General features: G+C 62.1%; 1 protein-coding gene across 2 annotated transcripts in view; it reads left to right on the top strand.

Annotated features, from left to right (window-relative positions):
* The window catches only part of SULF2 (sulfatase 2), a 64,627-nt gene that overhangs the window by 18,731 nt on the left and 18,584 nt on the right, over positions 1 to 27,312 (top strand). For both annotated transcript variants that reach the window (XM_062204323.1, XM_062204322.1), the window contains exons 3-4: positions 13,326 to 13,477; positions 23,592 to 23,761. In XM_062204323.1, the coding sequence (XP_062060307.1) occupies positions 13,326 to 13,477; positions 23,592 to 23,761 (322 nt within the window). The remainder of the gene's footprint in view (positions 1 to 13,325; positions 13,478 to 23,591; positions 23,762 to 27,312) is intronic.

The following is a 27,312-nucleotide window of genomic DNA, read 5'->3' as shown; positions in this document are numbered from 1 at the left end:
CTGCCGTGCTGGTGGCCGGGGGGCGTCCCAGCCAGGAATTTTCCTTCTCTCTGCTGGAGGGACACAGGCGCGCTTTCAGGCAGAGTCGCAGCCCGTGGCGTAGCGGTGTCACCATCTTGTCGGAAGGCTCAAGGTCTCGGGATGGTGACTGGCGCTTCCAGGGGCTCCGGCCTCCCCCTTCCCATCCAGCCGTATCGAGCAGCCGCATTTTCCCAGATTCCTGAAACTGTGAAGCTCCTTCTGATTGGCCCGGCTTGAGACATCTGCCATCCCCTACTCCAGTGGCCAGGCAGAGCACCTGCACGCTGTCGTGTAGCTTAGCCTGGGTCAGCTGTCCCTGGGGCGGCAGCTGCAAGTCCTGGTCCCCCAGCACCTGAACCCCCAATACAAGGGACTTCAAAAATTTGCGGAAAAATGCGTGCGCTGGGTGAGTGTCGTGGCACAGCGGGTTAAACCACGGCTTGGAGCCACATCCCGTCTTGGATGCCGGATTCAAGTCCTGGCTGCTCCAGCTTCCTGGGAGGCCGAGGTGGTGACCCAAGCTCTTGGGTCCCTGCTACCCATGTGGCAGATGGGATTCCTGGCTTCGGCCTGGCCCAGCCCCAGCTGTTACAGGCATGTGGGGGTGTGACCCAGCGAATGGAAGGTGTGTGCCTGTGCGTGCCTGTGCCCCTCTCTGCAGTTCAAAGGCATAATCTCTTTATTGGGAGCAAAAACTTGCACGCCCTGCATAGTTGTTCGGTGTGTTTCTACCCACATCTTGAAAGCCCGCGTGGCTACTGAGACTACTGGGAAGGAAGGGGAGGGGAGGCGAGCGTGAGTTCCCGCTGCTCCAGGGGAACCAGGAACCAGACACCACCACCACCACCCCCCCCCCCCGCCGTCCCAGGCGAGCGCAGCCGCGGTGCCCGTGTTCTGGTCCAGGTTGTCCCCTCCTCGGCCCACATTGCCATCTGAACCTGGCTGTGGTGAGGCGGCTTCTGCCTCTGCCACAGACTTCTGCAGAGACGGCAGTGAGCTTGCTGCCCGTCCCCTGTCATCTTCTAGAATGTTCCTGGGAGCAGCCCTCCATGTGAGCCCGGGCTTTGCCGGGGTTCCCGGCTGGAGCCTGTTTTCAGACTTGGCCCTGAGCGCCTGTTATTTCTGCTCTTTTCATATAAACCTGGGAGCTGGCACTCTCGGGCAGCCGCCATGGCAGGGGACAGGGCCTCTGTGCCCTGATGCCCGTCGTGGCCGGGCACACAGCTGCCCTCCTGTTACCCCTATGCTGCGGTCCCCACGAACAGGCTTTCCTATTGCAGCTCCGTGGCCCTTCCAGCCGCTGGCTGTGTGTCCTGCCTGCTCGGCTCGTGGTCGGTCTTGCTTCTGAGACGCCAGCTCCGTGGAGGCAGGGACGGTGCGTGCTGTCCCCGCTGGATCCCCGTAGTAGGTGCACAGATCGCTGTAGAGGGGGTGCACCTGCCGACTCCGCGCGGGCCCCTCCCCTCCCCCATCCTTCCTGTGTCTCCCCCCCCCCCCCCCCCAATCCCCATCTCTGCCCTTCCTCCTCTTTCTGCACACACACAGAGAAGAGAGGACTTGAGTTCTTCCCGGCCGCTCCCAGGCCCCGGGCGCAGCTGTCCCTGCCGCACAATCGCCGCCTTCTCTGTGCTTGGCTCTTCTCCGGCTTGGCCCCTGCTCTCTTCCTCTCGCCTGGAGCGCACACAGCTCCCTCCTTCTTCCCCCGGCCCAGCTGCCCCTCACGCGCCCGGCCGCCGCTTCCGGCTCCATCCGCCCAGTGGGACAGGCCGCCATCCCTCCCTCCCTCCCTTCCTCACCACGCAGGTCCAGGCTAGGCAGCCCTCAGAGGCCACTGCTGGCCCGGGGCGTCCTCGGGAGACAGCTTTGCCACCTCTGTGCACCCCTCAAGCCAAATTCCTCCCCCCAAACCTGCGCACTCAGAACGAGGGAGGCATCCGGAGGACCCACTGAGCCTCAGTTTCCCCCCACAACAGCACTGCAGCCTGTGTGTCGCCGTGTGACCCAGGCCAGGAGAGGAGGCAGGTGCGAGTGCTTCACCTCCGTGTCTTGGACATGGGGAGGCTGCCAGGCCAAGACTTCTGTCTGGGTGCAGGCGACGCCCTCTGTCCCGGACCCTCAGGCCATGTGCCGGCCCCTGGTGCTGCTTCAGACAAGACAGTGCCCTGCTCTCGTGGATCTGGAGTCCAGAAATCCGCCATCAGCTTCCACGGGGCCACAGCTGTCAGGGTAGCCTTTCCTGGCCGCCTGGCCACATTGGCCACCATCTCTCTGTGTGTCCCGCTCCGCCTGTGGCCTTCTCCCTCTCAATCTGTGTCCGGATTTCACAGGCGCAGGACTCATCTCCCCTGACCACAGACACCTGGGTGAGGACTGGCGTGAGTGTGGGGCTGGGGGAGAGGGGCTGGGGGAGACGTGGTTGAGCCCACACAGTGGGGTCCTCCCACCCGCTCACCTGCACGAGGGCTACAGAGCCGTGAGGTGGACCCTGGGCAAGCCAGCCGCCCACCCTTCCCGCCCGGGCGTGGTCCATGGCGTGGCCCCAACTCCGCCATTTGTCCTGTGCAGTCTTCCTGTCCCGGGCGTGGGTTTCCCTTGGGGACCCTGTAAATACAGCGGCTTTACGATACCTGTGATGGTCGTGGTGAAAGTGGGGGAGAAGATGGTGGGGGGGTGGGCGCTTAAACCCGTCCTGGGAGCCTCGAGGAGGGTTTCAAGGCAAGGGTGACCTCTGCAGCATCTCCTGGGTGCTGGCCGTGGCTGCCCGGCACGTCCTGGAAGGGGTTAGTCTAGAACCACATGGTCCAGTACACTGGCCACCAGCCACAGGGAGCTCATTATAAATTAACTGAAATTAAATCAAAATAAAATGTCCGTTTCTCAGGCGTGCCAGCCAGAGGTCAGGCGTCCAGCAGGCACCCCTGGGTACCGCACGCCGCAGACGGAGAACGCTTCTCTCAGTGCAGGGTCAGCTGCGGGACAGCGTGAGGACAGCCTGATCCGAGCAGAGCCGACGTCAGGGGAGGTGGTGCCCGGCAGGCTGTGGGAATGAGCGCCTGCGTTGGTGGTGGTGTGGCATTCGCCCACGCACCGCCGCTGCCACCTTTACTGCCTCAGCTCATGTAATCCTCAGCAGCCTGGTCCCCCTCCATCCCCAGCACCTGCATCTGTTCCCAGCCCATCCTGCCTCCCAGGTCAGGGCTCAGGATCGGGAGCAGCTCCCGGGTTCCACCTGTCGTGGACAGGTGCTCCTTGTCTAAGCATCCCTTGATGGACAGGTCATTTCTAGAACTCAGGGAGCCCTCTCGGAAGGGGAGAGAGAGAGTCGAACCCGCTATGCCTCAGCACTTCCCAGGCCAGGGGCACCTGCTCTCTGCCATGCCTGTGTGAACCTTCCTAGACCCCAGGATGCCAAGTTTGAATGCACCTGCGGCAGAGGGCAGGCTGGGCAGGGCGGGGGCCCGTTATCCTGGCTGGACTATCAACACCAGCCAGACCCACGGCAAGCATAGTGCGAGTTCTCAGGGAGCACAGCGCCCCCTAGGGGATGGAACGTGTTTCTGGTGGTGATGCAGGCTGGGAACTGCAGCTTCCTGGGGCGGAGACCAGAGACTGGTCAGTCGTGGCGCTCTGCACAGGAGAGCCCTCACGGCCCCCGAGTTGCCTCCTGTCCCACATGGCCTCTGAGTGTCCTACCAGACCCTCTGCATAGGCAGGTTGGGGTGAGTTTATTGTTGCTGAACCTTGAGCCGAAGTCTCGTTTATATACGAGCACAGCAGGTTTCAGGGAACAACTTAACGTGCCCTGCGTTTCCCGGGAAGGTGCGTGATGAGAGAACGGAAGGAACGATGCACTTAAACGCAGAATTTCTGAACTCTCGTCCTGGATGCAGTGTGGCCGGGGGGGTTTGCATCGCCAGTGCTGCGCTCACTCATGCTGCGTCTGTCTCGGGCGCGTTCCCAGGGCGTCTGCCTCTAGCTACAGGCGTGTGGCCCCATCACGTCTCCGTGAGGGACATCTTGAGAAGTGTCACGTGCAGGTTTTTTATTATAAATTGCCTTCCTTTTCTTTTTCTCATAGACCGAGGTCAGAGCATCCTGTTGATTTTTTTTTTCCTGGAAATGCGGTGCGTAGGTGGCTTTTGTTACCTATAAATTCCCTCGCAGTAGAATGAGGGAGGTTTGTAGGTGTCACAGAGCGGGCACGCGAGTCCAGCAGTGCCAAGACCACTCCTGGCAGGCTCGGCTTGGTGCCAGCCCCCCACCCCCCGAGGTGATCATTAAATACCCGCTGATCGCTGGTCCCGCCAGACGGGGGTCTCTCCTGGCTCTTCCCTGCCTCCTCTGTCCCATTCTTCTGGACACTTAGAAAGGAGCAAAAGCGATGTGAAGTTGGCTCTTCCCAGTGGTGACTCAGCAGGCGATAAAGCCTGGCGCTGGAGGAGCCCCCCCGCCCCAGCCAGGTGAGTCTGCGGGAAATGAACAGCCCGCCCTCGTTCGCTGAAGCCGCGTGACCCGCGCAGGAGCCCGGGGCTGAGCCCAGCTTCCAATCCGAGGCCCAGGCAGCCTCCCCGGCAGCTCGACCTGTGCCACCGCAGCCACTCAGCCGTGACCTCGGGGTCATCTACTGCCCAGGCTTCCTCCATAGCAGTGGCATCGCCACGACCAGGCAGGTGGGAAACGGGTGCTTGCGAGGGGCCAGGACCAGGGCAGCCCTCAGCCCCACCTCCCCCCAGCAGTAAGCCACGCCTCCTGCCCAGCCCAAGCCAGAGGACTGCTTAAACGCTGGGAGAGGTCTGGCGTGGCTCGCTGCTCAGGACCCCGCACCAGCTGCATGCCGCCCCTTAGAGAAGTTTGCACACAGCTCACAGCCGGGGCCGCCCCCCTTCTACCCACATCTCCCTTCCTTTCTGACGACTCTTGGGCCTCCCGGCCTCTCTGCTGTTTCTCCAAATGTCCCAAGGTCGTTCCTGCCCCGGGGCCTTGGCACCTGCAGTTGTCTCCTTGTCATCACTCTTCTTCCATTCCGTGGAGAATGTCCCCGTTCCACCTCCTCTTCCTCCCTGGCCAGTCTGTGTCAGCTCTCACCTCCCGCTCTCATTCTCCACCATGACACCTGCTTTATGGTCCTCTTGGGACTTAGTCCCCTGGAAATGGTCTTAGGTGTTTGGGAACTCCCTTCTGATCCGTTGTGCCCAGTGCCCGTCTGTGAACAGTGCCTGGCAGGTGCTGTGTGTTCAGTAAAGATTTGCATGCTTGTGTGATGGCTCAGGCCTTAAGCTACAGCAGAAAAGAGGCACAGAGTGGGATATGGGGGATTCTCACTGGCCGGCATCAACTGGAATCAGTTCGTGCCCATTGGCTGGGTCCCGGCACTCAGACATCGTCCTAGGAATCTTGTCTTTCAGCTTCTTGGATTTTCTTTCTTCTGGGTTGGCTCTATTTTTAGGAAGATTCCCCCTTTGGGGTGGCAGAATGACCACCAGGGTCCATCTCACAGCAGTCGGAGCTCTGCTGATGGGGAGGGCTCTTTCCAGTGGCTCCAGCAAAAGTCCCAGGGGAGGCTCCCATTGGCTCAGCCAGGGTCCTGTGTCTCACCCTGACCCAATCACGGAGGCCCGGGGAGGTGGGCTATCCTGATTGGTCAGGCCCCAGGTCACGTGCTGAACTGAGCCAAGGAGTAGGAGCTGGAGCAACCTCACCGGAGCAGGTCAGGGTGACCGAGGGGAGAGTTGGTTCTCTCTCTTTGGTAACTGAAGACACAGTCAGGAAAAGGCTGGGCAAAAAGACGAAGCAGATGTCCACGCAGAAACCGATGCTGCAAGAGGAGGGCGGGTCTCCCAGCCCCGCCCACTCTACTTCCAGCACAAGATGCTGCTTTGCACAGAATCGAGCCCACCACCTCCCCCCACCCCGCTCCCTTCCTCGCTCGCCTCCCCGCCGTTCTCAGGCCACAAATCCGGGCTCTGACATCCAGGGCTTCCACCACATTGATGTATCGCTGCGGGCAGTCATTTGCGTCGAGTGTCTTTTCAAAGCAGAAGAAAGACGCATGTTGTAACCTTGCAGGCAGCCCAAAGTTAAAAGGATCCAGTTACAGAATCTCCCAAGTGCCCCAGCCCTGGGGGCCTCTGGGCTCCGGGCTCCTGGAATGCATTTCCCTGCAGCCCTGCCTCCTCCGTCAGCCAGTCTGCCAGGAAAACAGACTGCGGTCCTGCGGCACTACACATCTGTATTTAGTGTTCCCGAGCGTGCAAACCGGCTTCTCTCCCCAGAAGCCCCAAGAAACCACACACCCGATGGCGAAAGTCTCCCACCTCTGCCTGGACGGAGATGCCCCCAAAATCAGCTCATCTTCAGCTTGTGCCCCTGAGAACCGAATCCCACAGCCTCGGGCCACCCCACGTCTGTCCCCTTTGAGTTACAAGATGCTCCTTAAAATCTGGATATTGCACCCCCAATTTTAGATTCAAAACCTCCTTTTTAAAAAAAAAGCGCAGTGATGACCTTGCCGGCGTTAGCATTCCTGGAGGGTAGGGTCAGCAAACCACAGCCGGAGGAGTCTGTGCCTGCCTGCGTGTGGAAGGTTTTATGGGCATTAATTTATGTATCGCCCACGACTAATTTCACTCGGTGGCGGCAGGGCTGGATGAGCGCAGCAGAGACCTGGTGGCTGCAAAGCTGCGGATGGTGGTGGCACCGGCCGGGTCACAGCCAAGCCCTGCGCTCGCTGGGGGCGGGCAGAGCTGGGGGCACTGGGTTCCCAGATGACAGAGATGGCCGCTTAGCTCCCTCGCGCTTGGCCATCTGGGCACAGACTGCCCAGCAGGGATGGTATGCTGGCTTCCAGGCTCCAGCATCCTGGGGACTTGCCCTCATCGGCATGGCTCCCCACCATGTCCACACCCCGGCGCAGGAAGTGGGAGACACAGGGAAGGCACGCCCACTTCCTGTGGAGAATCGGACGGAAGTCGCCCATCATGTGCACGCAGGGCGCCTGTGCGTGGAGGAAAACACAGGACCACAGAGGAAGTCGGTTACATGGAAACATTGGCCGAGCCCTTCTCCCGACTGTATGCTGCCTTACCCGGGAACCCCCAGACCCAAAACTACATCGTCTGCCCTCATTATTTGCCATCCTCGTGCAGATGCAAGGTGGAACTTTCTAGCAGGTGTATGACATACTCAGGTCGACTAAAAAGGGATTAAATAGCGCTCCGTTGTCTGCAGCCGATGGGTTTTCAGGGTTACAACCAAAACAAGGAATGGCAGCAGGATGAAGGCAGATGCAGGTGTGAGAACCCAGCTGTCCGTCACCCCAGGCCTCACGGGGGTCTGTGCAAACGTGAAACGGCGCGGTTCCCGCCAATCCCATGCTGTTTGGGGAAAATGGTCATTTATCATAGAAACGTACATGCTACAAAGTGATAGATCTGTGATTACTACTCTTTCAAATAATTGGCCACAGTTCTTTCCATTTTTATTTATTTGGAAGGCAGAGAGACAGGGACCTTCTGTCTGCTGGTTCTCTCCTCAAATGCCCACACAAGTCAGGGCTTTGTCTGCCCAGGCTCCCGCGTGAAACAGGGCAGTGTGCTCCCGGCGGGATGGACCTCGCAGAGCGTCCGACTTCATTTGTCGCTGGCCAACCCCCATCACTCGGGCTCGCACTGTTCCTCGCCCTTGGCAGCCCGGATGTCCCTCTGCACGCCTGCTGCTGCGGTCCCGGACATGCCCTCTCCAGGGTCTGCCTCTCCTCCGGGTCCCGACGGCCAGCGCCTGCAGCAGCGGTCCCAGGCACGGCCTGTCCAGGGTCTGCCTCTCCAGATGTCCCTGGTGTGCCCTATCCAGGGTCTGCCTCTCCTCCGGGTCCCGACAGCCAGTGCCTGTGGCAGCGGTCCTGGGCGCGCCCTGTCCAGGGTCTGCCTCTCCTCCAGGTCCCGACGCCCAGCACCTTTTCCCTTGAGGCCCAGGTTTTCTGGCTGCACTGGGGGGACCGCAGTTCCTCGAGGAGCTGTCTCCCTGGACAGGCGAGGTCCACCATGCTGCTGCTCCCCTCTGCAGATGGGCTCGCTGAGGCTGAGGCCCGCGCTCGTACCCCAGGGCGTGGGGCTGGGGCTCGGTCCTCTGACCGGAAGCTGCGCCCCTGAAGGCCCCGTGGCACCCCTGCTGCTGGGGCCCGTGTGTGCCCAGGGCAGATCTGCAACCCTGGGGCCCGGTTGCCCTTTGTCACCCGGGCCTGTGCGGTGCAGCATCCCTGGCCTCACCCCTTAGCCCCAAGCACTGCCCGCCGTCTCCAGGAGGCCCAGCCCCGTCCCCTTGGTCTCCCCCGTGGTCAGCGGGCTCTGCACACGGCCCCTCCGTGGGTGGTTTCTGCAGTGTGTGGCACCCTCCGCTGCAGCTACCGTGGCAGAAATCCTTTTCAATAAGACAGGGGCGTGGCTCTCCCAGCCCACGGATCCTGCCCTCCCGCCAGCTGCTCGCCGTGTGGCTGCTCCTGGCAGGTGCTGGGCTACCGCGCCCAGACCAGACTCCCGCCTCTTGGAGCCCACATCCTGGGTGGAGAGAAGAGAACAATAAGAAGACAGATACCTCCTTCGATCATTTCAGAATCAGCCTGGGGGAATCGAGGCGGGGATCCTGAGAGGGGAGGAGGAAGTATCACATGCCCACAGCAGCGGGGGGAGGGGAGAAGCAGGTGCAAATGCCCTGGGGTGGCCGAGAGCTAGCTGTGGGGTGGCTGGGGCAGGATGAGCCGCCGGTGGGGCTGGGCTGGGTCTTGGGTTCCGGGTGACCCTCCTGGCGGCTGTGGTTTGGGAAGGCATCTTCTACTTCCCAAGGCGCATTAGCAAGGAGCTGGATGAGGAGTGGAGTAGTCGGGGCTTGGATTGGTGCCCATATGGGATGCGGGCATCACAGGTGGCCGCTTAACCCTCTACGCCACAGCGCCGGCCCGAGATCAAAGGTCTTATACTGCACACTTAAGAGCTGTGGTCTTGCCTTTCTGGGGGGGGACTTCCTAACATCAAGACCTCTGGTTCCCGCCGTGTGGCTGGAGGCGCCTTTTTCGGGGCTGAGTAGTATTCCGTCGCCTGTAGGCCCCGTGTTTTCTGCGTCCGTTCATCAATGCAGGGACTCTTAGGTGGTTACAGCAGCAGGTGTTCCATTTCCCCTGGGGGCACACTTGTATCTGGCAGTGAGGTTGTGGGACCACGTGGTGGCTCTCGTTTAGGGTTTTGAAGAATCTCCAGGCTGTCTGTGCTAACTTCTGTTAGCAGCAGCGTGCACGGGTCCCGTCCACGTGGTCGCCAGCGCGTTCTGTCTGATAACAGCCCGACTGGCTTGGGGGGGGGGGGGGGGGGGGGGCTTGGCGTGGTCGGGCTTTGCCGGTCCCTGGGGAATAGTGATGCGGAAGGTTTTCTGCGGGCACCTGTCAGCCGTTCACACGTCTTCCTCTGGAAAGCGCCTGTTGGAGCGCCTTGGCTTCGGGTGTTTGCTGCTGGGTGGTGTGAGCTCCATGTGTGCCCTGGTATCAAGTCCCCACCAGGTGTCTCGCTTGCAGACGCTGCCTCCTCCCTCTGTCGGTTCCTCCCCTTGTGTGCAGACGCTGCCTCCTCCCTCTGTCGGTTTCTCCCCTTGCGTGCAGACGCTCTGTGGTTTAATGAGATCCCGTTTGTCTACATTTTCGTTTTCCTGTGCTACTAGGGTCTGGTGCGAAGCGCCCTTGCCTATTCCCATGGCCTGAAGCATCTCCCCAGTGTTTTCTTCGAATGGTTCAGGTTGCACATCTAGTAGCTTCCTAAAAATAACCTCAGCATGCCCAGTGTGGTTGTCTGCCCATCCCTGGCCAGCTGGGGGCCGGGCAGACACAGCAGGAACGGGTAATGTGTGCACCCTGCAGCCCAGAGCGCAGTTCAGCCCTCATGTCCCTGAGTGAGGAAGCGGAAGTGCCCAGAGGGCCACAGGTTGGCCCCAGGCCAACCCGGACCCTCGCGGCCTGAGCCTGTGCCTGGGAGACGGCGCTCTGTCCTCTGCTGCCGGGGACAGCGGCGGCCAGCACCTCCTCCACGCCCTTTCCTGGCCTGGTCTCGTTCCTCCTCCTCTGCTGCCGAGTCGCCCTGCCCCCCGTCTGTCCCTCCCCGGCACTGTCCCAACCGCGGCGGCTCGGCGAAGCCAGGCTGCCCGGGCCCCCGCCACGAGCTGTCCTTTGTGTCGTGGTTTGGATTCCGGCTCGGTCTCTTGGCTGCGGCTCCCAGTCCCGGAGCCCCAGGGCCCATGCTAATTTGCTTCTGCCACCTCAACTGGTGCCGGAATAACCATTTTAAAAACCGCCTTGGGAAATCTAATCAAATGAGAGCGAAATCTAATTTGGCACTAAAAGCCTGGCTGTACCCCATCTTCCGGGGCCTCATGGAGCCTGAATAATCAACTCTGGGTTTTGAAAGCGTCAGAGGGGGAGAGAGGGGAGGGCTGTGCGAGGGGCCGATCCAACAGGAGAGCTCAGGATGTCGCATCTGTGGCCCGGGACGGTGGGCACGGACCGTGGGCTCCCAGGACCTCATGTCCCCCCGCCCCCAGGAGACCCTCCCCCAAGCTGGGCCGGGACTCGTAGCTCATTAGCATGCCACGCTGCAGTTCCTGGGAGAGGCCTGGCCCGGATCCGAGGGGACAGATCCCAGGACGGGGAGACCTGGGAGGGGACCGAGGGCCCCAGGGCGTCTGTCCCGGTCTTCAGCCGCTCTTCTGCAAACCCAGGGGTGAAATTGTATGCATCTGAAGCCACTGTGGGCCTGGGTATGTTCTAAGAGGTGTCCTGCGCTCTGGCCCAGATTCCAGGAGAACCACATTTAGTGCAGACCCTGGCTGCGCTCCATCTAGGGCCCGCGTGGCCCCCGTCAGCCCCCCATCCTGTTCTCCTCCCCGGGGGGAACATCCCCCCCAGCGATGTCCCCTCCCCCCGCGGTGTCACCTCCCCCCCCCCACGGTGTCACCTCCCCCCCCCACGGTGTCACCTCCCCCCCACGGTGTCACCCCTGCAATGTCACCTCCTCCCCATGATGTCACCTCCCCCCCATGATGTCACCCCCCACAGTGTCACCTCCTCCCTCCCTACTGTCCTCCTCGGGCCCATAGCTCCTTCCTGTCCCAGGACCTTTGCACCACCCGTTCCCCTTTCCCCAGCCGACTTTCTTGTTCTCGTCTTCCGGCCCCCGAGCTCGCAGCTCCGCGGGGCCCTGGGGTGCTCTTGGCTGTCCCGATCCCCGCTGTCACCGCTACATCATCTTCATGCGTCGCAGTCCGCTGCCAGGATGCCGGCCTCACGAGGGGCCAGCCCTGCGGCACCTAGCGCAGCTCCTGCCTGCTGTGCCGTAGGTGCCCAAGGTGCCATCACAGGTCACCCGGTGAGGGGGTGCGGTCTGAGGACCACGTCACGAGACGGCTTCGTCTTTGTGCCAACATCACAGCACGTACTGGCCCAGCATCCGTGCAGGCCGTGGTGCCAGGCTGTCGCTGATGAAAAGGCTCACGAGGGGCCGGCGCTGTGGCACAGCTGGTAAGGCCACTGCCCGCAGTGCCGGCATCCCATAGGGGCACCGGTTCGAGTCCCGACTGCTCCACTTCCGATCCAGCTCTCTGCTGTGGCCTGGGAAAGCAGCGGAAGATGGCCCAAGTGCTTGGGTCCCTGCACCCACGTGGGAGACCCAGAGGAGGCTCCTGGCGCCTGGCTTTGGGTGTAGCTCTGGCTGTTGCGGCCGGATGTGTCAGGCGAGGGCGGGCTCTGCAGGCGGCCACTTCCTGAGCAGCTCGGGAGTTAGGTGGGCTCCCTGGGGGCGCAGGCCCTCCCGGCCCCGCCCCGCCTGTGGGGAGCGGCCTCCTTAGAACTCGCCTTGCTGGTTTGGTGGAGACAGCGGAGACGCCTGCACCCCTCATCAGAGTACCAGGGTTCAATTCCCGACGCGGGCTCCTGACTCGCGCGGACCCCAGCAGGCAGCAGTGGCGGCACTGGTGGCTGGGCCCCTGCCTCCCTGTGGGAGACCTGGATCCGAGCTCCCAGCTCCCAGCGCTGGCCTGGCCCAGCCCAGCCTGACTGTCGTGAGCATTTGGGGCTTGAGCCAACAGATGGGAACTTGCTCACTGGCTCACTCTTAATCTAGTATTCCTTGAGGGCGGCTCCCTCTGCAGAGGAGATGCAAGGGCAGAATGGGGCTGTGCGGGCCCTGTGTGTCCGTCCAAAGCCCTGGTTACAGCCGCGGACCTCGTCCAGCCACTGCTCTGTTCTTGCAAACAACGTTTCGCTGCACCCGAGCCACACTCGCCTGTCGCTGTCTTGTCTGTGACCGTTTGCTCCAAGGACCCTGTGACCCACTGACCCCGGGTCCTTCCTGGCTGCCGTCTCCTGGGGAGGCCGGCTGAGCCCCGCTCTGTGGGATGCTCCCGGGGACAAGGGGCGGGGAGGCTGGGGGTCGCCATGGTTGCGCGGTTGGCTTCTGCTTGTTTGCTATTGGGGCTGTGCCTCTCCGAGCACGTCCTGTACGCAAGTGCTTTTCTCTCGGGCAGGCACCCAAGGTCGGAGCCCTGGGCCAGAGGTTGTGACGCAGCCAAGGAGGCCTCCGCGGGGGTGGGACTGGTTGACTCCCTACCAGCAGGGCGCGAGGGGTCCCAGCCACCTGCAGCCCCACCGACGCTAGGTGTCGCCGGTCACTCTAAATGTGTCACACCGGTGGCCATGTGGTAGACGGAGTCCAGGGAGTGCACGTACTTGAACCTGAGGTTTTTCACTAGCTGTCGACCGACGCTTTCCTTTGGCTTCCATCGTGAGCTAGGCTGCCGGCCAGTCCAGGCTGTCGGCCGTGGAAACCGCCGATGTTTGGGTATCGCAAAACCGAGTAGTTCCACAAGCCGCAGCCTTGCCGTGGGCGCTCTGCAGGGTCTCGCCTTCACCATATTAGTTTTCCAAAGGACGCGTTACTCTGTCACAGAGCCCTCGCATAGTTTGATGATCGTATTTGGACATCATAGGTTTTCCCTGCCAGCCTCGATATGACACTGTGTGCGTGTGACGACACTGGAGAAGGGGACGTCGGCTCCAGGATGGTGTCTTCAGAGGGTGCGTTTTGCCCAGCCAGGGCGCCAGCTCCACCTGCGAGCCCGCGGGTCCCCTGCCCGGCCGTCGAGGGCGCTTGGGGAGCGGGCCGGCAGGTGGAAGCTCACTGCCTCGGCTTCGCGAGCGGGGCCGGGGCTCCTGCCGTCTCACGCCTCCCTCCTGGGGCCGGGGCTCGTCTCACGCGCCTCCCTCCTGCCCGCAGCTTTCTTCGGGAAGTACCTGAACGAGTACAACGGCTCGTACGTGCCGCCCGGCTGGAAGGAGTGGGTCAGCCTGCTGAAGAACTCCCGCTTCTACAACTACACACTCTGCCGCAACGGCGTCAAGGAGCGGCACGGCTTCGACTACGCCAAGGTGAGCTGCGCCCTCCGGCTCGGGGTTCCGGCCGTGACCACGACCGTGACCGTGACCGCGATGCGTGCCCTTGAGCCGCTTCCCGCGCCCCCAGCGCCCGGCTGTTTCCTTCTCCTGGGGAGCGGCCTCTGTTTCTGGGAGTTCGCTGGACTGACGTTTTGCTGAAGCAGCGTGTTCTTGAGAAAATGCACACGCGTGTGGGCGGCGGCTTTTCACACATTTGCACGCCGCCAGCGCCCTGCCAGGCCGAGAGCAGCGCGGCCACTGCCCCAGAGGCACCTGTGCGGCTCTTTGCCCTGAGCCCCCACTGCAGGCGGGCTCTGGGCAGACCCACTGCGCGCGTGGGGCTGCAGCTGCCGAGAGCTGCGTGTGTCCACCTGCCCCGCCAACCCCGCGTGCTTGCGCCACGCTCCACTGGGTGCCCCTGCCGGCTCCTTCCTCCCTTCTGCTGGGATCCTGCGTTTAGGGCTTTCCAGCCTGGGGCTGTTGTAGCCAGAGCTGCTAGCAAGAGTCACTTAGGCAAACATGGGCACTCGTTTCTGTCCGCCACGCCCTGACGGCCGGCTTGCTGGGGACGGGGTGTGTGCTCAGTGGGTGTCGCTGACATAAGATGAGGCATGCCGAGTGGACAGCATGGTGAATGTCCACACCCCTGCGTGTTGGTCTAACCACTGCCCCGAACGAGGTATAGGGCGCTCCGTGCCCCCAGATGGCTGCCTCGGACCCTTCCTGGTCATTGCCGCCACCCCCAGGGGTCCGCTCTGCTCGGACTGCTGTTGTCCCCTCGAGAGCCCCATGGGAGTGGGATCCTGCGCCATGTTTGCTCTCGTGTCTGGCTGTTCTGTCCCGCGTGACCAAGCAGCGTGTATGCCCGTTATCTCCGTGTGCCAGGCGGTGTGTAGATACATGAGAGGGGCTTTAGCCGTTCAGCTGGTGGGTGCTTGGCTTGACCCCTCATTGTGTCCACTACAAAGACGCTGCTGGCCCCCAGCAGGTGCCGACTCCGCACCCTGTGGCTGGAGACACCGGGCAGCTGTGGAGCCGCTGTGCCCACCTGCGCTCCCGGCCGGAAAATCAGGAGGGCGCCAGTGGCTCCACGTTCCTCATCTATGCTTGTTTTGTTGGCTTTTTAAAATCACACTCGGCTGCTTCTCGGCCTTTGGGCTGGGATCAAGCGTAGAATCTGTTCTTATCAGTTTAAAGTCACACTCGGCTCTCTTATTGGCAAACAGAGGTTCACCTGTACTGAAGAGGAAGTAGGTGAGGGTATTTAACAGACCATCCGGCAGGGACGGTATCAGGCATGGCTGCATCCAGGGGCTCACCAGGAGCTCCGTAGAGGTGGCTTCTCTCCACTCTGCCCCCTTCACAGGTACCCCCAGGTGATACCCACCCAGCTTCCTGCCTGGCCGTAGGCAACAAGTCTTTTTGCCTCTCCTTGGCTCAGAATTGGTCACGTGACTGTCCTTGAGCCACTCTGGGTGGCCAGGGAGCTGCACTGTTTCTGAGCCCTGGGTAGACGGCCTTGGTGAGCCGGAGGGGGTAGCAGGAGCCCTGCCCGGGATATGGGCCGAGAATAGAGCCCCAAATAAAAGTGGGGGGTTCCCGCTGGGAGAAGGCTGACTACATGCTCGGCAGCTGGAAAGACAGCCTGCCCCCCCCCCACCTCTGGAGGCTGGGTGGGGGTCCCGCCCGACGTCAGACCGAGCGCCGGCGGAGTCCTGGCTGATGGCTACTTCCTGTGTGCACCTGTGCTCGGTGCGGGCCGGGGGCGGGGACCACAGTGACATCACCACCCCACCCCAGGCCTCCCCCCCTTCCCCAGGGAAGCCTCCCCAGACTCACGGGGACACAGTGACATCGCCACCCCTAGGCCTCCCCTCCTTCCCCAGGGAAGCCTCCCCAGACTCGCGGGGACACAGTGACATCGCCACCCCTAGGCCTCCCCCCCTTCCCCAGGGAAGCCTCCCCAGACTCACGGGGACACAGTGACATCGCCACCCCAGGCCTCCCCCCCTTCCCCAGGGAAGCCTCCCCAGACTCGCGGGGACCACAGTGACATCGCCACCCCCAGGCCTCCCCTCTTCCCCAGGGAAGCCTCCCCAGACTCGCGGGGACACAGTGACATCGCCACCCCAGGCCTCCCCCCCTTCCCCAGGGAAGCCTCCCCAGACTCGCGGGGACCACAGTGACATCGCCACCCCCAGGGCTCCCCCCTTCCCCAGGGAAGCCTCCCCAGACTCACGGGGACACAGTGACATCGCCACCCCCAGGGCTCCCCCCCTTCCCCAGGGAAGCCTCCCCAGACTCACGGGGACACAGTGACATCGCCACCCCAGGCCTCCCCCCCTTCCCCAGGGAAGCCTCCCCAGACTCACGGGGACACAGTGACATCGCCACCCCCAGGCCTCCCCCCCTTCCCCAGGGAAGCCTCCCCAGACTCACAGGGACACAGTGACATCGCCACCCCAGGCCTCCCCCCCTTCCCCAGGGAAGCCTTCCCAGACTCACGGGGACCACAGTGACATCCCCACCCCAGGCCTCCCCCCCTTCCCCAGGGAAGCCTCCCCAGACTCACAGGGACACAGTGACATCCCCACCCCCAGGCCTCCCCCCCTTCCCCAGGGAAGCCTCCCCAGACTCACGGGGACACAGTGACATCCCCACCCCAGGCCTCCCCCCCTTCCCCAGGGAAGCCTCCCCAGACTCGCGGGGACCATAGTGACATCGCCACCCCAGGCCTCCCCCCCTTCCCCAGGGAAGCCTCCCCAGACTCACGGGGACACAGTGACATCGCCACCCCAGGCCTCCCCCCCTTCCCCAGGGAAGCCTCCCCTGACTCGCTGGGACCATAGTGACATCGCCACCCCAGGCCTCCCCACCTTCCCCAGGGAAGCCTCCCCAGACTCGCGGGGACCACAGTGACATCCCCACCCCCAGGGCTCCCCCCTTCCCCAGGGAAGCCTCCCCAGACTCACGGGGACACAGTGACATCGCCACCCCCAGGCCTCCCCCCCTTCCCCAGGGAAGCCTCCCCAGACTCGCGGGGACCACAGTGACATCGCCACCCCCAGGCCTCCCTCCCTTCCCCAGGGAAGCCTCCCCAGACTCGCGGGGACATAGTGACATCGCCACCCCCAGGCCTCCCCCCTTTCCCCAGGGAAGCCTCCCCAGACTCACGGGGACACAGTGACATCCTCACCCCCAGGTCTCCCCACCTTCCCCAGGGAAGCTTCCCCAGACTCACAGGGACACAGTGACATCCCCACCCCAGGCCTCCCCCCCTTCCCCAGGGAAGCCTCCCCAGACTCCTGGGGACACAGTGACATCCCCACCCCCAGGCCTCCCCCCCTTCCCCATGGAAGCCTCCCCAGACTCGCGGGGACACAGTGACATCCCCACCCCAGGCCTCCCCCCCTTCCCCAGGGAAGCCTCCCCAGACTTGCAGGGACACAGTGACATCGCCACCCCCAGGCCTCCCCCCCTTCCCCAGGGAAGCCTCCCCAGACTTGCGGGGACACAGTGACATCCCACCCCCAGGGCTCCCCCCTTCCCCAGGGAAGCCTCCCCAGACTCCTGGCAACTGCCGAGGGCCGGGGCTGACCTCCCTGCCCCCTTCTCTCAGCCCCGGTGCAGGCAGGTTTCCTAAATCTCCTGAAACACCCATTCCTTCCTTTTTAAAATTCCTGCCCACGCCCGTGCCTTGTCCCAGAGCAGCCGCGGCCCGGGACGGGATATAGAGGGTCTGCTATCCTGCCTGTCTCCTGCCACACTCACACCGCCCCCGTGAGTGACAAGAGCCCCCCGGGACAGCAGCACAGGCATTCCTGGGCCCCCAGTGACCGGAGCCTAGGGACAGAGGCCCGCTGCAACAGAGAGGAGGCTTTGGCTGGGGTCCAGGGTTCCAATCCTGAAGGTCCCCGTGGGGAGCGAGAGCCGGAGCAGAGGCAGGGAGAGCAGGGAGCCGAGGCAGGCCGGGTTCCTGCGCTCTGGGCGGGCCGATGCCTGCGGAGCCCACTGCCAGCCTCCGTGGGAGGCATGGGGTGGGAGGAAGCCACGTTGCTTCCCTGGGTCCTCTACAAGGCCCTCTGAGGATCCCATTCCAAGTCTCTGGTCTCTGCTTAGTAGTGTGTGACCTCAGCTGCCCCATCTGTGAAATGGGTAGAATGTCTGCTTTTCAAAGTTGCTGTGAAAGTCTCTGGAACCAATGTAGAGAGTGACAGTGAGAACCTACGCTGGGTACGGGCCTGGGGTGGGCGCCGGGCTCTTGCTAGGGGCTTTACCCTCTCGGGCAACCACTTGGCACCCCCGAGGAGGGAGTGACCGGCTCATTGCTAGCTGCAAGGGGTCTGAGTCCACGCGGGGTTAGCCCCAGCCCCAGGGGCGGGCCGTGGAGCTGGGACCTGAACCCAGTCTTGCCCGACCCCGGATCCCCCTGCCCGAGGCGTGGCCGCTTCCTGAAGGAACGTCAATCTCTGTAAACTTGGCGGCACCGAGACCGGGCAGGAAGCTTCGCAGGGCCCAGGAGAGGGCTGACTCCCAGTGAGGGCACCACGAGGGCTGGGCCGGGGGCTGCCCAGGGCAGAGACCACCTCCCCGCCCGGCACCAGGCCTTGGGGGAGTGAAGCCTGTGGGGTCCGGCCCAGACGTAAGTGCTCCCGAGCAGGAAATATCCAGGATCATGAAGCCAGGAGACTCTGAGGCCGGAGAGGCCCCGTGAGATTCGGGGAGACTCAGCTCAGCCGAGTCCACACCAGGCAGAAACCCTGGCTTCCACGGGCACAGCCGTGATCACCTCCTGGGAGCACCGTGGGAACCGGGCCCCAGCAGGTGCCTCAGCGGCCATGATCTCTTTCTGAGCCCTGGTCAGCGGCCACACTGTCTCTCTAGCCCCCTGGCCAGCGGCCACGCTCCCTCTCTCCCTCTCTCCCTCTCTCCCTCTCTCCCGCGGCCACACTGTCTCTTTCTCTCGCCCTCTGGCCAGCGGCCACGCTCTCTCTCCAAGCCCTGGGTGCCCAAAGGGCTTCAGTGAGAGGAGCCCTGGGCCCCTGCCCGGGTCCCCCGCTCCGCTCTCGTCTCAACAGGGAGCCCAGAGTGAGCATCCACAAATGCTTGTTGAGCGAGCGCTAGCTGAGCTCTTGGGCAGCCCCCGAGGGAGGAGCCCAGGTCTGCCCGGCCCTGCCCCAGAGCTCAGGCAAGCCCTGTTGCTAAGTGACCGTTCGCGGAGAACAGGTGCTTTTTCCCAGTCACAAGCTCGCAGGTCCCTCACCAGTATCGCCCCCACGTCAGTGCAGATGAGGGGATGCAGGGAGGACCGGAGGCTGCGAGAGGGGGCGGGGAGAGGGGCCACGTCCCCAGGCCCTGGCACCTCCCGCCTGCACAGGTGCACGGGGTGGTCTGGCTCCTGGGCACTGGGTGTGCTGGCCTCACCTTGGCCTGGGGGAACGGGAGGAGGCCAGGGAGACTCTGCAGGGCAGCCAGCCTAGGGTCTCCCTAGCACCCTGCTTGGGCCGCCTGCCCATCTCGCTTTCCTGTTCACAACTGAGAATCACTAAATCCCCCCTCATGGCTCACCCCAAACAGCTCGTCCAGATCTGAATACGGCTTTCCCTGCTAGATCTGGACACGGGTCCTTTCTCTCTCTGCAGGATCCAGGTCTCTGCACCCCCCCCCCCCCAGCACCCAAACCAGAAGCCAATCAGTGGAGGGCTGGCGGCCCCTCTACTGCACCTCGCAGCCCAGTTAATGGCCTCGTCCTGGCTGTCTGCCTCCCAGCCCCGGAACGCTGCCCCTGCCATCTTGACCCCAGACCTGGGCTTGGACCAGCAGGGCTGGCTGGTTCTCACTGGCCAGACCTGGCTGCCAGTCGTGTCCTCCCATCCAATCCCATGCATGGAGGAGGGCTCAGAGGGTGTGGGTGGCGGCTGTCATTGCAGAGGCAGACAGGGTGGGTGGGTGGCCCTTACGCAGAAGCTGCTGACTGCCTGGACCCTCACAGCCATGAGCCTCACCGCACCGAGCTGGCGTGTGCGGGGCACTGTGGCCAGTGCTTCCTACCTGTTAGCACTGTAGACCCCGTGCAGCCTGGAGAGGCAAGTGCAGCCCCCCCCCACCGCGTACACACACACACACACACACACCCCAACCCCTCTTCTAAACAGGAAACAGGACATCAGGGTAGGAGCCCCTGAGTTACCTACCAGGGGCTTGATCCTCTCCCTCCTGCCCCCCACGTAACCCACATCCTGCGTGGGTGCTGTGGGCAGCTCCCCAGAGCTCAGGAATGAGGAATTAAAAGGTAAGTTTATCTTGGTGCAAAACATTTTGAAATCCACCCATCCCGGGGTCTTCAAAAACTCATCAAAAATACAAATTATGAATCCGTGATTTCAGAATGTTTTTCACCAAAATAAACTTATCTCTTAATTGTAATGCCCACAGACTTTTTGAAATGCCTTCCTACTGTGTGTTTTTTTTTTTGTTTTTTGCTTTTTTTTTTTTTTTTTTTTTTTTGGACAGGCAGAGTGGATAGTGAGAGAGAGAGAGACAGAGAGAAAGGTCTTCCTTTTTGCCGTTGGTTCACCCTCCAATGGCCGCTGTGGCCAGCGCACCACGCTGATCCGAAGCCAGGAGCCAGGTGCTTCTCCTGGTCTCCCATGCGGGTGCAGGGCCCAAGGACTTGGGCCATCCTCCACTGCCTTCCTGGGCCATAGTAGAGAGCTGGCCTGGAAGAGGGGCAACAGGGATAGAATCCGGCACCCCAACCAGGACTAGAACCCGGTGTGCCGGCGCCGCAGGCGGAGGATTAGCCTGTTGAGCCACGGCACCGGCCCCCTACTGTGTGTTCTTAGACTTTGTATAAAAGATAGTGTATCATGCGTATCCTCATGGGATGGAACAAGATTTAGCCATGTTACACCATGTGTCTGTTGTAAGACTGATCCATGTAACCATGGTTTATTCTTAAAAAAAAAAAAAGATTGATTGATTTGAAAAGCAAAGTTAGAGGGAGAGACAGAAGGGTTGGGATGCTTCCATCCTCTGGTTTTATTCTTTAAATGGCCATAACAGCTGGGGCTGTTTCAGACCGAAACCAGGAGCTTGGAACTCCATCCAGGTCTCCCACATGGGTGTAGGGCCCCAAGCACTTGGGCCATCCTCCACTGCTTTCCCAGGCCCATTAGCAGGGAGCTGGATCACAAGTGGAGCAGCCAGGACTTGAACCAGCGTTCCTATATGGGAATCTGGCATCGAAGGCCACAGCTTCATCTGTTGTCCCACAGTGCCAGCCCATCCACAGTGCCATATAATCCTATTGTATTTGCTTTCCTGATAATGGTCATTGTGGCCTCTGGGGGAGTGAACCAGCAAATGGAACTCTCTCTCTCTCTCTCTAACTCTGCCTTTCAAGTAAATAACTTTTTTTTTTTTTGGACAGGGAGAGTTAGAGAGAGAGAGAGAGAAAGGAAGGTCTTCCTTCCGTTGGTTCACCACCCCCCCCCAAATGGCCACTACGGCCGGCGCATTGCGCCAGTCCGAAGTCAGGAGCCAGGAGCTTCCTCCTGGTCTCCCATGCGGGTGCAGGGCCCAAGCACTTGGGCCATCCTCCACTGCCTTCCCTGACCACAGCAGAGAGCTGGACTGGAAGAGGAGCAACCAGGACAGAATCCGGTGCCCGACCGGAGTGCCCGCGCCGCAGGTGGAGGATTAGCCTAGTGAGCCACGGCGCCGGCCTCAAGTAAATAACTCTTTAAAAAAATTAGAATCTCTCTGGGTTGACTCTTGTTCTTTCTCTTAACAGTTTGTCTTGGAACAACTTTCTACATCAGTAACTACGGATTTTTTTTTTTTAAGTCTCACTTATTTGAAAGGCAAAGTTACAGAGATGGGGAGGGATGGAGGGAAAGAGAGAGCGAGTGAGCGAGAGAGAGTGAATGGATCTCCTAACCACTGGTTCACTCCCCAAATGGCCACAGTGGCCGGGGCTGGGGCAGGCTGAAGCCAGGAGCTTCATTTGGTCTCCCCCGTGGGTGACAGGGACCCAAGCAGCAGTGTTAGCAGGAAGTTGGATCAGCAGTGGAGCAGCTGGGACTTGAATTGGCACCCACATGGTCCTTATCTGCACCAGGATGCCAGTCCCCAGATACATTGTTTAATGGAAGCAAGGTAGTTAATTACCTCTCTCCTGGCCACTGCTGTATGTTTTTGCTTTGTACACAATGTTGCAGTAGCCATCCTTGTGCCTCAGACACAGTGGCTGGGTGTCCTTGAGGGCGCATGTGTAGATATGAACACAGCATAGCGTGTGTATGTGGGTACCCTTCAGGTGGAAGCTCTAGCCCTTCCTCCACCTTTTTTTTATCCAAATATCTTTCTGAAAGGAGTAGCTGTGGGTGAAATTGCTCTCTAGGAATCAGAGGATGAATCTCAAGAACGTTTTGCCTTCAAGTCAGATCAGCAGCTGAAGATTTACTGTTTAGGAAGAGTTTAGGCAAAGCTCAACCTCTTAGCTGAGCTTTTAAAGCCCCTGGTTTCTGGGCACTTACTTTTGCTCTAACTCTTCTCTCTTCTAACTCTTCTCATCCAGTGTGTGAGTCAGCCCCTCCTGGGGTCCAGCGCTGTGGCCTGGCAGGTAAAGCTGCTGCCTGTGACTCCAGCATCCCATATGGTTTGTGTCCTGGCTGCTCCACTTCTGATCCAGCTGCCTGCTAATGCGCCTGGGAAAGCAGCAGAGAATGGCCCAAGTGCTTGGGCATCTGCACCCACATGGGAGACCCAGATGAAGCTCCTAGTTCCTAGCTTTCACCTGGCCATTGCAGCTTTCTGGGGAGTGAATGAGCGGATGGAAGATCTCTCTCTCTCTCTCTCTCTCTCTCTGTCTCTCTGTCTCTCAAATAACTTTTTAAAAGATCTCTTTTAAAAAAGCCGCTCACTTTTTGGGAGACGCACTGCACACTTTGCTGTCACCTCCGTGTCTCACCTGCTGGCCTCGTCCCTCCCTCCAAGGCGCCAGTTGCCACCTGCCCCCTCTGTCCCAGCACACGTGGCGAGCTCACGCCTTGCTGAGCCCTGCTATCCGCTGTTTCCCCTCTCTAGAACTCTTTCTTTAATAATTGGGGGGGGGGGGCACAGAGAGCGCCAGCGAGTGAGCGTGTACCCCGGACAGGGTTGCCATTCACAGATTCCTCCACAGTGCCCGCAAAGGGCGGGAGTGGACTGGGCCACGGACAGGAGCGGGGAACTCGGTCGAGGTCTCCCGCGTGGGTGGCAACAACCCAACTCCTCGGCCGTCACCTGCTGCCTCCCCGGGTCTGCATTAGCAGGACGCTGGGATCCAGAGGCAGACACAGGTGTCAAACCCAGGTGCCCTGTAAGGGACGTGGGACGGACGCGCTGAGCCCTAGCCGAATGCCCGCCCCTGGAACTCTGCCGCTTCCGCACTGACTCTCAGCCCTGGGCAGCATCACACGCTGACCAAGTCACAGCCCCTGAGCCTGGGCCCAGACGTCAGCGAAGCCCCCGGGAGATTCCTGCAGCCCCCGAGGGCGAGACCCAGAGGTGCCAACCTTTCCATGTCCTGGTCATTCTCATCAATCAGATCTCAGCTCACCTCCTCAGAGAAGCCCTCCCTGACCGCCCCAGCCCAGCCCCAGTTGCTCCTGGTTCCTCTCTTAGTGGCTCGTCTGTCGCACCTTGTGACTGTCTCGGTTTGGCTGCTCCTGCCCCCTGCAGGGGTGCGGGGTAAGGGATGCCCTGCCCTGCGCAGAGCCTTGGGAAAACCTCACATTCAGGAGATCGGAGCTGTGTGACGGAGGGCGATTCACTTAACCTCTCTGCTCCTCCATTTTCTGTTCTAGACAACAGGGATTCTCACGGTACCTGTTTCCCACGGTCGTGGATGGACACAGAGAACACAGGACAGCCCTGGCACGAGCCCTCCCTGTAGCCTCTGTCAAGTTGCTGCTCCTCCCCCGCCCTCCCTTTCTTTTCCTCCGTGGAGCCCAGCACCCTGTGCCGTCCCTGGCCCTTACTGCTCCACGGCACCCAGCAGGTAGTGGGCGCTCGGGAGGAAAGCCGGCCGCTCACCCAGCGCCCTCTCTCCCTGCACCCCCAGGACTACCTCACGGACCTCATCACCAACGACAGCGTGAGCTTCTTCCGCACGTCCAAGAAGATGTACCCGCACCGGCCCGTGCTCATGGTCATCAGCCACGCGGCCCCGCACGGCCCCGAGGACTCGGCCCCGCAGTACTCCCGCCTCTTCCCCAACGCGTCCCAGCACATGTAAGCCTGGACCCCCGGGGCGGGAGGGCCGGGCCGGGCCCCAGCTGTGGCTCCGGCACACGTGGCTCCGCCCGCTGCAGGTGCCAGGCTGGCACTCGGGGCCCACGTCCTCCTGCCGCGGGTGCTGTGAGGGGGTCGGGACGGTTTCCTCTGTGAGCCTGTGGATTTCGTGCACTTGGGGACAGAAAGCGTGCTTTGCCTGCTGCCAGCCGGTCACCGCACTTCTCAGCCCTCGCTTTGCGCCAGGGGACTCACAGCGACCCCTTGGAGTATCCACTACCCATGGCCCAAAGAGCGCCTTGTGGAACCCCAAGTCGGGAGCCCGAGGCTGCAGTCAGGGTGTCCCCTGGGGCTCGGCAGCGCCACCTGCCCCCAGGCCTCTCCCTGGGGCTGCTTGAGTGTCCTCACGACGACGGGGTAGCGCCTTCCTGCAGAACCAGCAGTCGGAGAGAAAGAGGGACCAAGACGGACAGCACAGTCTCGTAGCTGGGAGGGACGCATTGGGGTGGGAGAAGTGGTGACCGCAGGGGCCATGTGGGGGCTGCCTGTCACCCGGGGAATTCCCATTTTATAGACGAGGAAACTGAGGCGTTGAGAGGCGAGTGGGCTCACCCGAGACACCCCCCGCCCCCCCACTGCTCCGTGGCAGAGCCAGGGTTCAAGTGCAGCCCCACATGCATCTGCCTGCCTGCCCCTCCGGTCCTCCCTCACCCCCGGCTGGCGCATCCTTCTGGAACGTTCTCTCGCTTTCCTGGGCCTCCAGCCACCTCCGGCTTAGCAGGGACGCTGCACAGCCCTTCTGTGACATTCCTGGGCGACAAGGACAGGGCAGTGTGGAGTCTGCCTGGATATTCAGGGTGTTTAATTTTCATTACCGTCCGCGTGCAGTGCCCTGCTCACCGCGGCTGTGATTACTTCCTGGCAGGGTCGGGGGAGGCGGAGGCTGCGCGTTAACCTCCTGCTCCCTGGTCTGTGGGGAGAGGCTGTGACAGAAGATGATGAGCCACGGTCCAGGCTGCGGGGCTGCAGGGCAGGCTCCCCGCTGGCCCCCCCAGGCCAGCCCCTCCCCCAGGTGCCCGCCCCAGGGTGGTGCGGGTGGGGCAGGCACCTGCTGGCTCCCCCCACCCCCTCTCCTGCGCCCAGCAGTCCCAGGGCTGGCTAAGCCCTTCCACCAGGGGCCTTATCTTCCCTTTGAAAGGAAAAGTGCGGACATGGAGTGGAGGATGGGCGTGAGTTGAGTCCAGCTGTGCCTTCGCAGGGCATGGACAGCGCTGTCCCGCTGTGCCGAGCTGGTGGCCTGGACGCTCACCTGCAGCTGGGCTGCTTCATGCTGAGCGCGAGGTGGGGAAGAGGAGCCTGGGGGTGCGCATTCTCACCCCCACAAGCCCGCCCTGAGCCCCAAATGGGGGAAGATTTGTGCATTCTGACAGGTGGCTGGGACCACCCGCGGCCACTCCACTCCTGACCCCAGGGCCCCATCACCTTCCCCATCGCACACGGGCACCCAGACACGCTCATGTGAGCACACGTGAGCACACACAGACGCACTCACGGGCACTCACGTGCGCACTCGGCCCCTCGGCCCTGGAGCTTCTTTCTCGGTGTGGCATCTACCTGGAGGCTCAGGGGCCTCTCCGGTCCTGGGGGAGGGGACGGCCTCTGTCCCGCTGGACCCAGCATCCTTCGGCCCCAGAATCCCGCTCCCAGGAGCCTGCAGACCACCCTCGCTGGCTCCGGAGCAGGTGCCAGCCTCCTCCTCAGAGGTTCGGGGGTCCTCGCGAAGCATGGCACCCTGGACCCCGGGCCCCTTGGGCCTGCAGGGGCACTTGGCCCACACCGTGTGCTGCGCTGTGCAACCCCCACCTCGCCAGGGGGAGGTGGGCCTGGCAAAGCCGGTGTGGGGGAGGGCGGATCCTGAACACTGAAGGCAGCCGAAGGCAGCGGCAGCGGGGCCTGGGAGGAATTAGCAGCGGGAGGCGGCAGAGCAGGATGCCGAGTCTGGAGGCCATGGCTCAGCTCCCGCCTTGCACGGCGACCGCGTCAGCCCAGAGCTGCACAGGAACCTTGGGGGGATCTGAGAGGCTGCTCCTGTTGCCGAGCGCCCCAGCCTCACCAGAGGCGTCACTACGGAACCCTGACCCCGGGTCCGCTCGCCCACCGTGCACGCCGGTACGGGGAGGTGGTGTTGACTGCAAAGTGTGGAGCAGGGAGCCGGGCAGTCCCGCTCGCCTCCCAGGCCGCCCGAGAGTGAGGGGCGAGGGTTCTTAGGAGTTGAAGTTGGGGCTGAGAGGCGTGTGATCAGCTCGCGTCCACGTCCCCGGGTGGGCAGTGGTGCTTCCTGTGATCCGTCGGCTCTGTCGGGAATTAGTGGTGGCCAGGGGGTCTCAGTCGGTCTGGGGGTTACGTGCCTGGACCTGGGATTCCCCGAAACCAAGCACCCCAGGACAGCACTGGCCATCAGGGTTCGTATCTATCAGAGAAGCAAATGACCCCTTGGAGGGCCAGCTGGATCGCTCCCTGGAACCAGGGAATTCCCCTTGCTAAAGGCTGGGCAAGGACGCCTTGGGCTCAGGGGACAGGCAAGAGGCTGGGTCCTGCTTCACGTCACGGGGGTTCGGTGTCACTGCCATCCTGCCGTGGGGGGCAGCAGGATGAGCTTAGCCCTCGCCAACAAGGCCTGTCCACCCCGCGCCCTCCTGTCCACCCCGCGCCCTCCTGTCTACCCCGTGCCCTCCTGTCTACCCTGTGCCCTCCTGTCCACCCCGCGCCCTCCTGTCCACCCTGCCCCGCCCTGTCCCTACAAGACTCATTTTGAAAAGCTTTGTCCACAACCAGTGCAAGCTCAAAGCTCAACCTTTATTTTCCGTGCGTCCTGGAAGGAAGGGAGGGAGGGAGGAAGGCAGGCCTGAGGGGCACGGGGCCCAGGCTCCTGAGACCCCCCACTGGGTGGGGTCTTCAGCAGGGGCTTCTGCCCTGTCACTCAGAGCCAGGCCATGTACAGGCAGCGTGGCAGAGGGTGCTCTTGGTTTAGCGATCGTTACCGGCATCATCTGGGAAGTTCAAGGCCGTGACCTGGGTACACCTGTGTTTCTGCTGCGTCATCTCGCGGCAGGTGTGTCTCAGTCCAAGGTTCTGCCCGGGCACCTGTGATGTGTGCGCCAGGTGGGTCCCGAGTGCGTGTCGGGAGGCGTCGGTGATGAGGTTGCCACAGTGGCGTCAGACCGCCGCTCTGCCCCTGGGATGTTACCGCCCGCCCCGGGCCCAGGGCAGGCAGGACTGTGTCAAGGGGAGCATGGAGCCAGCCCTCTGACCCAGGCCTGACGGCAGTCACCAGACCCAGGGCTCCATCCCTCGTTCACCGAGAGCCTGGGCGGGTCCCTGGACTTCTCGAACCCCTGTGTCCGCTTCAGGGAGCGGGCGATTAAGCTGTGACTGGGAGAGTAGTTGCGATGAGGACGTGAGCACGCACTGGGGGGCTGCCCTCGGGGTTCTGCCCACGTGGGAGCTGCTTGATGTGCAGGTGAACTTCACATTTAACCAAAGTCCGCTGC

This window comes from Lepus europaeus, chromosome 10 (assembly GCF_033115175.1).
Source record: "Lepus europaeus isolate LE1 chromosome 10, mLepTim1.pri, whole genome shotgun sequence".
Classification (NCBI taxonomy): Eukaryota; Metazoa; Chordata; class Mammalia; order Lagomorpha; family Leporidae; genus Lepus; species Lepus europaeus.
This window is presented reverse-complemented; position numbering and strand designations above follow the sequence as displayed.